A 14,689-nucleotide genomic window follows, 5' to 3' on the forward strand; every position below is an offset into this window, starting at 1 on the left:
AAATTGATAGGGGAAGAAACTCCGACAGGGGGTGAAACTGGGACTAACAGGGCGCCACTACCTGCTATCACATGTAAACATTTGTCATTGTGAGCAAATAAGGGGGAATTCCTAGTTAGTCTAATGGTGAGTGTCCCCACATGTCACGCGGGAGACTGGGAAGGCATCATGTGCAAATAAGGCAAGAATGTGCAATGCAGCATAAAGATAAAGAGATATAAAGCTCAAGGTGAATACAAAGAAAACAGACATTACAACCTAATAAACTGATAGATGTGGAAAGTGCAGAAGATGTGCCGCAGCAGTGAGGCCACCCCAGCGTAAGTTTCGCTGATATCCTAGGACTCCTGCTGTTATGTATATAATATTACTGTATCTTTATATATGTATATATAATATTACTGTATCTTTATATATGTATATATAATATTACTGTATCTTTATTTGTGTATATATAATATCACTGTATCTTTATATATGTATATATGTATATATAATATTACTGTATCTTTATATATATATATGTATATATAATATTACTGTATCTTTATTTGTGTATATATAATATTACTGTATCTTTATATATATATATGTATATATAATATTACTGTATCTTTATATGTGTATATATAATATTACTGTATCTTTATATATATATGTATATATAATATTACTGTATCTTTATTTGTGTATATATAATATTACTGTATCTTTATATATATATAATATTACTGTATCTTTATATGTGTATATATATTAATGTATCTTTATATGTGTATATATAATATTACTGTATCTTTATATATATATAATATTACTATATATTTACGTATATAATATTACTGTATCTTTATATGTGTATATATAATATTACTGTATCTTTATATATATATATATAATATTACTATATATTTATGTATATAATATTACTGTATCTTTATATATATATAATATTACTGTATCTTTATATGTGTATATATATTACTGTATCTTTATATGTGTATATATAATATTACTGTATCTTTATATGTGTATATATATTACTGTATCTTTATATGTGTATATATAATATTACTGTATCTTTATATGTGTATATATATTACTGTATCTTTATATGTGTATATATAATATTACTGTATCTTTATATGTGTATATATAATATTACTGTATCTTTATATATATATATATGTATATATAATATTACTGTATCTTTATATGTGTATATATAATATTACTGTATCTTTATATATATATATATGTATATATAATATTACTGTATCTTTATATGTGTATATATAATATTACTGTATCTTTATATATATATATGTATATATAATATTACTGTATCTTTATATGTGTATATATAATATTGCTGTATCTTTATAGATGTATATATATTACTGTATCTTTATATGTATATATAATTTTACTGTATCTTTATATGTGTATATATAATATTACTGTATCTATATATATATATATATATATATATATATATCATTACTATATCTTTATATATGTGTATATATAATATTACTATATCTTTATATATGTGTATATATAATATTACTGTATCTTTATATATGTATATATAATATTACTGTATCTTTATATATGTATATAATATTACTGTATCTTTATATATGTATATAATATTACTGTATCTTTATATATGTATATAATATTACTATATATTTACGTATATAATATTACTGTATCTTTATATATGTGTATATATAATATAGCTGTATCTTTATGTATATATATTACTGTATCTTTATGAATGTATATATAATATTACTGTATCTTTATGTATATATATTACTGTATCTTTATGTATATATAATATTACTGTATCTTTATGTATATATATTACTGTATCTTTATGTATATATAATATTACTGTATCTTTATGTATATATATTACTGTATCTTTATGTATATATAATATTACTGTATCTTTATGTATATATATTACTGTATCTTTATGTATATATAATATTACTGTATCTTTATGTATATATATTACTGTATCTTTATATATGTTTATATATAATATTACTGTGTGTTTCAGATATTTGAAAGCTCAAACAAAAATTGCTGATCCAAACAACCGATTATTTATAAATGAAAATCATGGAAATTGTCAGGGGCGCCTAAACTTTTGCATATGACTGTATCCCCCAATTCTTCAATAGAAAGCCTCATGTCACATTGATGAAAGAATCTCTTGACTTGTAATGAGAAAGAATAGGTGCAGGTGAAGATGATGACGTATTGCCCTTTAAGGAGTGCCGCCTGTTTTGTAGAACATTTCTCATAATAATTGGAGACTTGGAATCATATACTGGAAACTTCTCACAGCTGAAGATTTGTTATAACTGCACCAGTTTACGTAACGCAAAGAAAAATCCCTCCAAGAGCAGCAGAAGATTCCAGAACGTCTCCAAGGCCAAGTCTAGAAAAAACCATCAGGATGTCGTCCCAAAACTGGATGTGTGAGTAAAATCTCTATATTATGTGCAACTAACAGTCCTCTGTGTATTATAAGGACAGGACATGTGATAATAGTCTGATAGATAATATATTATATACAGATAATAGTCCTCTATATAATATACTATATACAGATAATAGTCCTCTATATAATATACTATATACAGATAATAGTCCGCTATATAATATACTATATACAGATAATAGTCCTCTATATAATATACTATATACAGATAATAGTCCTTTATATATTATACTATATACAGATAATAGTCCTCTATATATTATAAGGACAGGACATGTGATAATAGTCTGATATATATTATACTATATACAGATAATAGTCCTCTATATAATATAAGGACAGGACATGTGATAATAGTCCTTTATATAATATATTATATACAGATAATAGTCCTCTATATAATATACTATATACAGATAATAGTCCTCTATATGATATACTATATACAGATAATAGTCCTTTATATATTATACTATATACAGATAATAGTCCTCTATATATTATAAGGACAGGACATGTGATAATAGTCTGATATATATTATACTATATACAGATAATAGTCCTCTATATATTATAAGGACAGGACATGTGATAATAGTCTGATATATATTATACTATATACAGATAATAGTCCGCTATATATTATACTATATACAGATAATAGTCCTCTATATAATATAAGGACAGGACATGTGATAATAGTCTGATATATATTATACTATATACAGATAATAGTCCTCTATATAATATAAGGACAGGACATGTGATAATAGTCTGATATATATTATACTATATACAGATAATAGTCCTCTATATAATATAAGGACAGGACATGTGATAATAGTCTAATAGACATTATACTATATACAGATAATAGTCCTCTATATAATATAAGGACAGGACATGTGATAATAGTCTAATAGACATTATACTATGTACAGATAATAGTCCTCTAGATCAGGAGTTCTCAACCGGTGGTACGCATAACCCCAGGGGTACACAGGGAATGGCCGCAGCTCCAGCCGCATCTACTTTACGGGAGCTGCGTGTTTGCCAGGCAGACGTGTGATGTTCCCTGACATTGCTCGGAGGTGCCGCACAGCGCAGGAGGACGTGATGTCCTTTTGTGCAGCCCTGCCGAACTGGACTCTGGGAGTGCCGTATACCTGAACAGGCCGGGTAATGTTAAAAAAAGTAAAAACTAAGTGTATGGGAGGAAGGGAAGCAGGGACGGATGTTATTGTATGTATGTATATATATATTATATGAGAAATAATGGCACAAGAGCATTAAGATGCAGGGGGAGGGATAATGGCAAAAGGGGATCAGACGGAGGGGGGAATTATGGCACAGGGGGATTAATATGGAGGGGGGGGTAATGATTATCACCCCATCTTAATCCCATGTGCCATTATTCTTCCCCCTCCATCTTTATCCCTTGTGCCATTATCCCCCCTTCATCTTTATCCCCTTGTGCCATTATTCCCCCCTCCCTATGATCCCCTTATGCCTTTTCGAATAATAATGGCACTAGGGGATTAAGATTTAGGTGAGAATAATGGCAAAAGGGGATTAAGTATCACATTAGTATAAAGGTAAGCACGCGCCATTACGAAAATAAGTAATTTTATGACTTATTGTGTCCGCGGGTACCCCTCGCACGTAAATTCAGCACAAATTTACCACAGGGGGGATTCGCGGACATACTTTCACCCTTTGGGGGGGGGGGGGGAGAACCACTGCTGTATTTATCTATATACAGATATTAGTCCTCTATATATTATAAGGACAGGACATGTGATAATAGTCTGATATATATTATACTATATACAGATAATAGTCCTCTATATATTATAAGGACAGTACATGTGATAATAGTCTGATCTATGGGGTACTCTGGTTTTTCAAATCAACTGGTGCCAGAAAGCTAAACAGATTTGTAAATTACTTCTATTAAAGAATCCTAATCCTTCCAGTACTTATCAGCTGCTGTATGCTACAGAGGAAGTTGAGTTGTTCTTTTCTGTCTGACCACAGTGCTCTCTGCTGACACCTTTATCCATGTCAGGAAATGTCCAGAGCAGGAGAGGTTTGCTATGGGGATTGTCTCCTACTCTGGACATTTGCTGACATGGACAGAGGTGTCAGCAGAGAGCACTGTGGTCAGACTGGAAAGAACAACTCAACTTCCTCTGTAGTATACAGCAGCTAATTACTGTAAGGATTGAGATTTGAGATATACATCATGTGAATGCACTCATATGGCTAGAACACACCCCATTTTCTGCAGAAGAAGGAGAAGTGATCCATAGGCTAACCTTACAATTGGAGATGAGTGAACTTTTGAAAAACTAGATTCAGCTGATTCGCCAAATTTTCCGAAAAAATTAGTTTCGATACGAATTTATTTGCTGCAAATCTATATTAAAAAAGGCTATTTCTGGACTACAGAGAGCCTCAATTGGGGTGTAGAACACTTTGCTTTGTTCTAATACGCATATGGAGTGTGCTGGGGTAGTGAAATAATACTGTTATTCAGTATGATTTGCAGATTACAGGCATCATTAGAATCCCTGCCGCAGAGCGGCACAATGACAGAGCCTGGAGGTGGCAGCAGTATGAGAAGACCATGTAGTGGCTGAATGACACAGTGTGGAGGTATTGGCAGCATGAGGAGACCATATAGTGGCTGAATGACACAGTGTGGAGGTATTGGCAGCATGAGGAGACCATATAGTGGCTGAATGACACAGCGTGGAGGTGTTAACAGCATGAGGAGACCATATAGTGGATGAATGACACAGCCTGTAGGTGTTGGCAGCATGAGGAGACCATATAGTGGCTGAATGACACAGCCTGGAGGTGTTGGCTGAAGCATGAGGAGACCATATAGTGGCTGAATGACACAGCGTGGAGGTGTTGGCAGCATGAGGAGACCATATAGTGACTGAATGACACAGCATGGAGGTGTTGGCAGCACGAGGAGACCATATAGTGGCTGAATGGGACAGTGTGGAGGTGTTGGCAGCATGAGGAGACCATATAGTGGCTGAATGGCACAGTGTGGAGGTGTTGGCACCATGAGGAGACCATATAGTGGATGAAAGACACAGCATGGAGGTGTTGGCAGCATGAGGAGACCATATAGTGGCTGAATGACACAGTGTGAAGGTGTTGGCAGCATGATGAAACCATATAGTGGCTGAATAACACAGCGTGGAGTTGTTGGCAGCATGAGGAGACCATATAGTGGCTGAATGACACAGCATGGAGGTGTTGGCTGAAGCACGAGGAGACCATATAGTTGCTGAATAACACAGCCTGGAGCTGGCAGCAGCATGAGTAGACACTAGGGCTTCACAATCCCTAAGATTAAAAGATGAATTTTGGAATTTCAATTGAAGATTTATGGTAGCTAGTGCTACAATAAAAATGTTTAGGCCCAGGCCCAGCAGCATCAGTAAACCATATAGTGGCTGAATGACACAGCCTGGAGTTGGCTGAAGCATGAGGAGACCATATAGTGTCTGAATGGCACAGCCTGGAGGTAGCTGAAGCATGAGGAAACCATATAGTGTCTGAATGGCACAGCCTGGAGGTGGCTGAAGCATGAGGAGACCATATAGAGGCTAAATGACACAGCGTGGAGGTGTTGGCAGCATGAGTAGACCATATAGTTGCTGAATTACACAGCCTGGAGCTGGCAGCAGCATGAGTAGACACTAGGGCTTCATAATCCCTAAGATTAAAAGATGAATTTTGAAATTTAAATTGAATATTTATGGGAGCTAGTGCTACCATAAAAATTTTAGGCCCAGGCCCAGCAGCATCAGTAAACCATACATTGGCTGAATGACACAGCCTGGAGGTGGCTGAATCATAAAGAGACCCTATAGTGGCTGAATGGCACGGCCTAGAGGTGGCTGAAGCATGAGGAGACCATATAGTGTCTGAATGGCACAGCCTGGAGGTGGCTGAAGCATGAGGAGACCATATAGTGGCTGAATTGCACAGCCTGGAGGTGGCTGAAGCATGAGAAAAGACCATATAGTGGCTGAATGAGACAGCCTGGAGGTGGCAGCAGCAGCATCAGGAGTCCTGAAAGTAACCCGGTGACAGAGTGGTGCGGTGGGTGGCAATACCAGTACTCGGTGACGAAGGTGGGTAAAAAAAGGCCTGATGCAGAGGAATGTTTGTAACTGGGGAGCAGCACCTTAAATCTGTTTGGCACTATCCATATTTGTGAAGTGTTGGTGTAGCACCATGGTCAATCTACTCTGATGCATCAGACAGTGGTGGTTGGAAATCCTGGCTGATCCATGCCTGATTCATCTTCACAAAGGTCAGTCGCTCCACATTTTTCATGGACAGATGAGTTCTCCTTGGGTTGACTATGGCCCCCGCCGCACTAAACACCCGCTCTGATGGCACACTACTGGCCGGGCAGGACAGTCTTTCCAGGGCAAACTCTGCTAGTCGAGGCCACAAATCAAGTTTGGCTGCCCAGAAGTCCAGCGGATCTTCAAGGTGTGTTGGCATGGATAAGTCAAGGTATGCCATCACCTGCTGGTTCAGGTCCTGCTCCATGTCTACCTGCTGCTGATGAGTTGCAGGTGAAGAAAGCTACTCATCAGCGACTGTAGACTCAGGCTGCTGCTAATGGAGCTGGTACTGCTCCTGCCACCCCACCCCTCTCCAGCAGCCATGGCAGTGGAAGGTGAGCGCAGGGGGTCCCCCGATTCAGACCTACGAGAGGATGGACGATGGCACCAATAGGCTTCAGCCAACTGACTACATAGGATGCCTCTGTAGTAGGTCACTTTGTCCCCCCTCTTGATGGGTGTAAAATAGGCCCCTTTTTTGTGGCGGTAGAGAGGGTCCAATAAGGTGGAGATCCAGAAATCATCCCGCTGCCGAATGGTGTCTCTATGCAAGCAAGTGAGCATGCATCGTGCCATTTGTGCAAGTGACTCGGAGAGATTCCCTGCCTCCATCTCCACTGCATACTGCCACAGTGTGTCTGGGTCCTCTGTCTCGCCTTCCTCATAACCCTCTAGCTCCTCTGGCTGCAACACCAGCAACTTGGACAGGAGCACATTCAGCTTCTGCGCCATTGGATGAGTAGGTGCATACTGTTGTGTCTTGGACATGGCTTCGCTGATGGATTGTTGGCGGAATGGCTGACTAAAAATAGGAGGAGCCAGAACATCTGGAGGACAGAATGAGGGTATGACACACAGCTCCCTTAGGCTGAGGTGGTGGAGCCTTGGCTGGCGCAAAGAGGGAGTGGCATGCCACTGGGTGATGCAGCAGGCCACTACATCAGTGCCACGGTTCTCCCAGGCCGCTTTATGGTGGCGAAGCATATGTTGACGCAGGGCCATGGTGCCAACATTGGGACCCTGGCCATGCTTCACTTTTTGCCGACATATCTTGCATGTGGCTATGTAAACCTCCTTCGAATGCTTGATGAATTACTGCCACACCGCCGAGTAGCTAATTTTCCCACCAACAGTCTGCACTAATTGACTGCTACTGCTGCCGTCTCAAGGAACCCCTGTTCCACTGCTTTCCGGGAAGGTAGGCTGCTGCGAAGCAGGTGGTCTCCCCCGGGCACGTTTGGCTCCAGAATTTCCACTTCTGCCACTATGCTGACTGCTAACCATGCTACCGCCTTGTTGGCTCCTGTAGGTCCATAAGGTACAAAGATATCCAAATTATATAGGTTTTATTGTGTTTGACTTTAAAAAAAATTATCACTTTTGTACGAAAATTTGCATGTTAAAAAATGTCCTATTCTGACCCCTATAACTTTTTAATTTTTCCGTATACAGGGATGTGTGAGAGCTAATTATTTGTGCCTTGATCTGTTTTTATGGGACGTTTTGAAAAATTTTAATACATTTTTTAGGGTATACAAAGTGAGCAAAAATATGCAATTGTGGACTTTGTTTTTTTTCCTCATATACGCCATTGACCGTGCAGTTTAGTTAACGTTATATTTTTATAGTTTGGACATTCATGCACACCATGATATCACATGTTTATTTTTGTTTACGTATTTGTTTTTTTAAATGTGAAAAGAGGGGGATTCAAACTTTTATTGGCGAAGAGGTGAAATCACATTTGTGTTTGGGGCTTCAAGCTCGTGCTCATGAATACAGCAATCCATACGTACCTGTATGAAAACATTACACTAACCTAATGGTCAGAATTGTGCCCATGACCACAACGGAGGGCACGCCTTTAGTGGGCATGCCCTGTAATGGATAATTGAAAAAGAGGGAGGGCTGGGAGGGGTCCGCAAAATGTCCCGTACGCCCCTCCCGTAGGAGCAGGGGCGTTATATACCCCTGCCCCTAACCTCGATTGCTCTATGCCCCACCTGAATGCGTGGGGGGGGGGGGGCGGAAGCTCCCGCCCCTCACACAAATTCAGCCGATAGGCTTCCCACTTGTGTTCGGGGCTTCAAGCACGTGCTCATGAATACAGCAATCCATACGTACCTGTATGAAAACATTACACTAACCTAACGGTCAGAATTGTGCCCATGACCGCGACGGAGGGCATGCCTTTAGTGGGCAAAAATGAACCTGGTAGGAATAAGAGGGCAAAAATATTTTACATATCAACTATGTTCCCGTTCTTGCCACTACCTGTGTGCCTGAAAAACCCTGTGAAAATGTCCGTGACAATAATTTGCAGTGTATCCTCCTGCAGGCGTGGCAGGAATGAAGCGTATACAACCGCCTACGTGTCGTGATGGAGTTGTATTTGTCAGTGATACCAATTGCGCCGTGCCTTCCCCTGCAACATGGCAGGTATAATGGGTATACCACAACCCGTGAAGCGTGATATTGTTGCTCTGAAGTGTCAGTAGCAATGATTGCGTGGTGTTCCCCCTGCAGATGTGGCAGGTAAAACGAGTGTATGACAGCCTATGAATCGAGATGTTATTGTTCTGAAAACGTGTCAGTAACAATAACCTGTGTGCCGCCTCCCCCTGCAGACGTGGCAGGTATAACGGGTAAACAGGCCACCTATGTGTCGTACCGATATCGCTCTGAAGACGTGTCAGTGACCATAACCTGCGTGGTGTCTCCCCCTGCGGACGTGGCAGGCATACTGGGTACAACCACCACCTATGTGTCGTAATGTTGCCGTCCTGAAAACGTGTCAGTAGCAACTGTTGCGTGGTGCGCCCCTGCAGACGTGACAGGTATGACGGGTGTATAACAGCCTGTGAATCGAGATGTTATTGTTCTGAAGACGTGTCAGTAACAATAACCTGCATGCTGCCTCCCCCTGCAGACGTGGCAGGCATAACGGGTAAGCAGGCCACCTATGTGTCGTAACGTTATTGCTCTGAAGACGTGTCAGTAACCGTAACTTGCATGGTGTTTCTCCCTGCGGACGTGGCAGGCATACTGGGTAAAACCACCACCTATGTGTCGTAATATACCGCTCTGAAGACGTATCAGTAGCAACGATTGCGTAGTGCGCCCCCTGCAGACGTGGCTGGTGTAACAGGTGTATAACAACCTATGAATCGAGATGTTATTGTTCTGAAAACGTGTCAGTAACAATAACCTGCATGCTGCCTCCCCCTGCAGACGTGGCAGGCATAACGGGTAAGCAGGCCACCTATGAATTCGTAACATTATCGTTCTGAAGACGTGTCAGTAACCTTTGTGATAGTATCAGCCATAGTGAGCATGGGAGTAGAAACACCACGAGGTGAAACGGAATCAATGAGATTGCCAAGTGTGAATGCTACGTACGTACAGCTAATTAAATAATGTGAGCTTGTGTACCGTGTAGAGGCTATGCGTGAAGCCGTAGAGATACTGTGGATGTACGAGTAGTACCCCATGCGTGTTTGAGAATAAGGCCATGAGTGTACAGACGATAAGCAAGTTATAAAGGTACGAACAGTGAAGATGCCCTACCCGTGTGAACAGGTCAAGGTATGCCAGTGTAATCAAAGCCAAGAACAAATGAATAGTGTGGAGGCCATGTTTAATGAACATAATAAGCAAGTTGACCATGTACACCCCATGAGCGTATGAAAGTATGGCGCGCCATGACCTGTGAACAGTACGCCTATGATCATAGCCGTGTAGACACAATGAGTGTACTTGCAAGGTAAGCTGTAAACGTACTTGCAGTATGCACGTTACTAGTATACGTATGGAGCGTACGCGCCGTGAAAGCGTTGATCTATATATATATATTTTTTTTCTTATGTGTAGAATAGCGGGTAGAATTACAAGTGTATGGCCGTATGGGCTGCTAGCGAATGACCATGTAACGTGATGAGCGTATGTACAGAAACCATGACATTAAGTACGGTACACTAGTTTACAGGTGCCCACCGCTATCAAGAACAGCATCTTAGCAATCGCTATCTCTTATCAGTAATGTTCTTTAAGGAGTACTTTTCAGCACTAATTGCCGCGCCGGAGTACCCCCAACAATGTTCCCACCTTACCAGGGATGGACTGATCCACCGTAAACATGAAATTCAGTACAGAGAATGGCATACATCAATGCACTGCAACCTCCATAACATGACAATGGTCTCCACTGCCGCATACCGGCAGCAGTAGCTGGCCGCGAAGCTCCGACGTGACACTGCATCTGTGGTAACCAGTTAGAAAACGTGTGCCAGCTATGAGCGAGATACCCGTGGTCGGTATGTACTGGAGTCACCCAGCAGTGTCAGTAACTATGGATGTGTCACTATGTAGTGTAGTGTAGTATAGTCACGTGAGGCTTCGCAGCCAATCATGCTAGGGGGGGGGCGTGTGTACTGGCCCGGCGATGGTTATCTTGCAGGAAAGTAAACAGCGGAACAAGAGAAGCTTAACCGCAAACTGATGGCCCGCTGGTTCTGGTACCACCCTAGCACACCCGCCCGGCTCCCGGATCCTGGGGTGTAACAGGCCGAGCAGGCGGGTGGCCATCCTACCTTACTTCATAAGCTGTTTTCCGAAAGCGGGACCAGAACCGGCTGTGAGCAGCTACCCGAGCGGTGCATGATTTTTGGTGGGAGATCCACCACGCACATCCTCACCACGTCACATCCGCAAAATGTCCCATACACCCCTCCCGTAGGAGCAGGGGCGTTATATACCCCTGCCCCTAACCTCGATTGCTCTATGCCCCACCTGGAAGCGTGGGGGGGGGGGAGGGGCGGAAGCTCCTGCCCCTCACACAAATTCAGCCGATAGGCTTCCCACTTATTAGCATTTTTTTCCCTTTTTTCACACAATTTTTTAGTCACCATAGGGGGCTATTACATGCAATGCTTAGATTGCATACACTGTTCAATGCTATGCCATAGCATAGCATTGATCAGTGTTATCGGTGCTCCATTGCTCCAGCCTGCCATGGCTGACTGGAGCACTGATCGGATGGTGAGGAGGCAGGTAAGGGCCCCTCCTCCGTCCTCTCAGCTGATAGGGAGACCGTGATTTCCCTGTGATGCCCCTGATCAGCTCCGCTGAGCTACCGGCAGCATATTTTCGGCATTTTAGATGCCGCAATTAGGGATGAGCGAATCGAATCTGATGATCCTGGGAAGCCGGGAACAAGGGTAGGTGGAATGATCCTGAATCGCATGCAGCCTGAGCTCCTTCAATCAGCTAGCGGTCGTGTCTCAATCAGCAACCCATCTGCTGTCATTGACTGGTTAGCTCGGTCATCCACTTCATCACAAGTGACATCTGACAGTTGGTGGGTTCCTCAGACACAACCATCAGTTGGCATGGCCGGGAGTAGTCACTGTCCTCCAATTGCCTCTGTCCTATGCTGTTCCCACCCTCATAGAAGTATCCTATGCTGTGGGTTCAGCTCCACTTTTTAGTCAGGCCGATCTACTAGAGGACAGTCAGCAGCCCGGCCAAGAATTGGAGGAGACATTACCCGCTTCCTTCGCTAGGCGGGCAAGAAGTGATGAGGAGGGTGGTGTTGGGAGCCTTCAGGTTCCTGAAGCACACACTGTTGAGGAACCTGAGGAGGATATCAGTGACATGATGACACAACTCGAGGATGATGAAGCCGATCGCACTTGGGAGCCGGGTGCATAAGAGGCTTCATCATCAGGAAAAGAGGGTGGCAGGTTGCCCGAGAGGCAGCAGTTAAGCCAGCAAGGTGGTAGCATGATTGGAAGTCAGCATGGTGGCAGCAGTGGGAAGTCTGGAGAAAAACGTGACCGGGGTAGACCACCTGCTTTGCGGCAGCCTACCTGCCCGGAAGGTAGTGGAGCAGGAGTCCCTGGAGTTGACAGCAGTAGCAGTCAGTCAGTACGGACTGTTGGGGGGAAAATCAGCTACTCAGCGGTGTGGCAATTTTTCCATCAAGTATCCGGAGGATGTTAACATAGCCAGATGCAATTAAAAAAAAATACCTCTAATCTTTTAAATTGTGAGGCTCTTTGGTCTGGTCAGGCTGCTGCCACCTCCAGGCTGTGTCATTCTGTCACCATATAGTGTACTCTTGCTGCTGCCACCTCCAGGCTTGGTCATTCTACCACATTTTGGTCTCCTCATGCTGGTGCCACCTCCAGGATATGTCATTTTGCCACCATGTGCTCTCCCCATGCTGCTGGGACATTACCTAAAAAAAAATTCTAGTAGCACTAGCTACCATAAATCTTCAATAAAAATTTTAAAATGTATCTTTTAATCTCAAGAATTCTGAGGCCCTATTGTCTCATCATGCTGCTGGGACATTACCTAAAAATGTTTATGGTAGCACTAGGTACCATAAATCTTCAATAAAAATTAGAAAATTTTTCTTTTAATCTTTAGCGGAGACAAAGAAAAAAGGCGATACGTGCCCCTGGTGAAGTATGTCAAGGTAACAATAGAATGGTAGATGGAAAACCACTTACCAAGTAGGGTTGCGCTCAACGCCTAAGAAGACATATAAAGTTTCATCAGGAACCTCCAGCCTGGGCTCATCCGGTATTAGCCTCGCTAGTCCGGTGGGAAGAAAATTCAAACAAAAACAAATTTTGAGCTTTATCTTAACGCTGGTGCAACAAAGTAGGAATTTGGACACAATTAATGTCCAAAAAGGTTTTATTAGCACTAAAAACAATGCGTTTCTGGTCCGAACAGGACCCTTCCTCAGGTAAGGTGCTTACAGGTAACAGACAAGGCAAACTGTAAAATACCTTTGAAGTGTCTGGGTAAAGGTCACGTCAATTAGGGCATTCACAAAGATAAAGGAGATTTCAGTAAAGCAATAAAAACATATAAGAAATGCATTAAAACATATGATAACAGTAAGGCGCGCATTAAAAAAAGATTAGTATGACTCTAAAAACACATTCATTTCACATTATGAGTGGACCAATATATTCATCATTATAAGAACAAAGAGAGATGGATCCAGCTCGATGCAAATAAAATGATTTTAATCCATGAGACAAGGAGGATACAAGTAACGTGTTTCAAGCGCTGAATGCGCTCTTAGTCATTCTTCATCATTATAGGTGTTTGCGTGAGTTCCCACATGGCTGTATCACCAGTATTCACCTGAAGTAGCTCATCTTGCATTGCTGGGGTAAGCGCTATCATGTCAGGAGCGCCGTTGAGAAGGGGCGGAGATCGCTGGTGTTGAATCCCTGTGTGTGCACTGATTAGGGCGATATGTAGTAGTAGCGCAGCTTGTGGTGGGCAGCGCTAGCCGATCAGGGTTGCTCCTATTGGGAGAGAGCGGAGATCTCATGTATTCTGGGACTCTAAGATCGCTAGTTGGAGCAGTATGTAGTAGTGGCGTAGCTGGAGGGGGCGGGGTTAACGGATTAGACGATCACTTACTGGTGACGTAGGGGAAAAGTGGGACGGGTTTCTGGATATGAGCGCTGTGAGAATAGACAGCATGGGGATAGAGGAGCGATATACACAGGAGCATAGTTCAAAGGGGGCGGAGCAAACCTCAAGATCGCTCCCTAGGCTCCTCACATATGTCCACTTTCGGGCAGACCCAAATATGCCCTGCACAGTGATGGCATAGTATGAGGGGGACACCAGGTATCATTACTATCTGTAGGGCTACAAATTAGTATACAAGTATTATTTGTAGCATTTATATAGCATCACTGCCTATTGAAAGCCCCTATAAATATAGAGAGTGTATTTAGAATACGGAATAGGG

The 14,689-nt window shown here is 41.8% G+C and overlaps 1 protein-coding gene across 7 annotated transcripts in view; it reads left to right on the forward strand.

Annotated features, from left to right (window-relative positions):
• Positions 1-14,689, forward strand: part of LOC130291102 (histo-blood group ABO system transferase-like) — a 55,960-nt gene that overhangs the window by 5,893 nt on the left and 35,378 nt on the right. For 6 of the 7 annotated variants that reach the window (XM_056539513.1, XM_056539508.1, XM_056539514.1 and 3 more), the window contains exon 2: positions 2,075-2,498. In XM_056539513.1, coding sequence (XP_056395488.1) covers positions 2,477-2,498 — 22 coding nt within the window. In that variant the 5' untranslated portion in view covers positions 2,075-2,476. Of the gene's footprint in view, positions 1-301; positions 321-2,074; positions 2,499-14,689 lie in introns of those variants that run through there. The other variant, XM_056539512.1, reaches the window with a different exon arrangement.

Source organism: Hyla sarda, chromosome 9 (genome assembly GCF_029499605.1).
Source record: "Hyla sarda isolate aHylSar1 chromosome 9, aHylSar1.hap1, whole genome shotgun sequence".
Lineage (NCBI taxonomy): Eukaryota > Metazoa > Chordata > Amphibia > Anura > Hylidae > Hyla > Hyla sarda.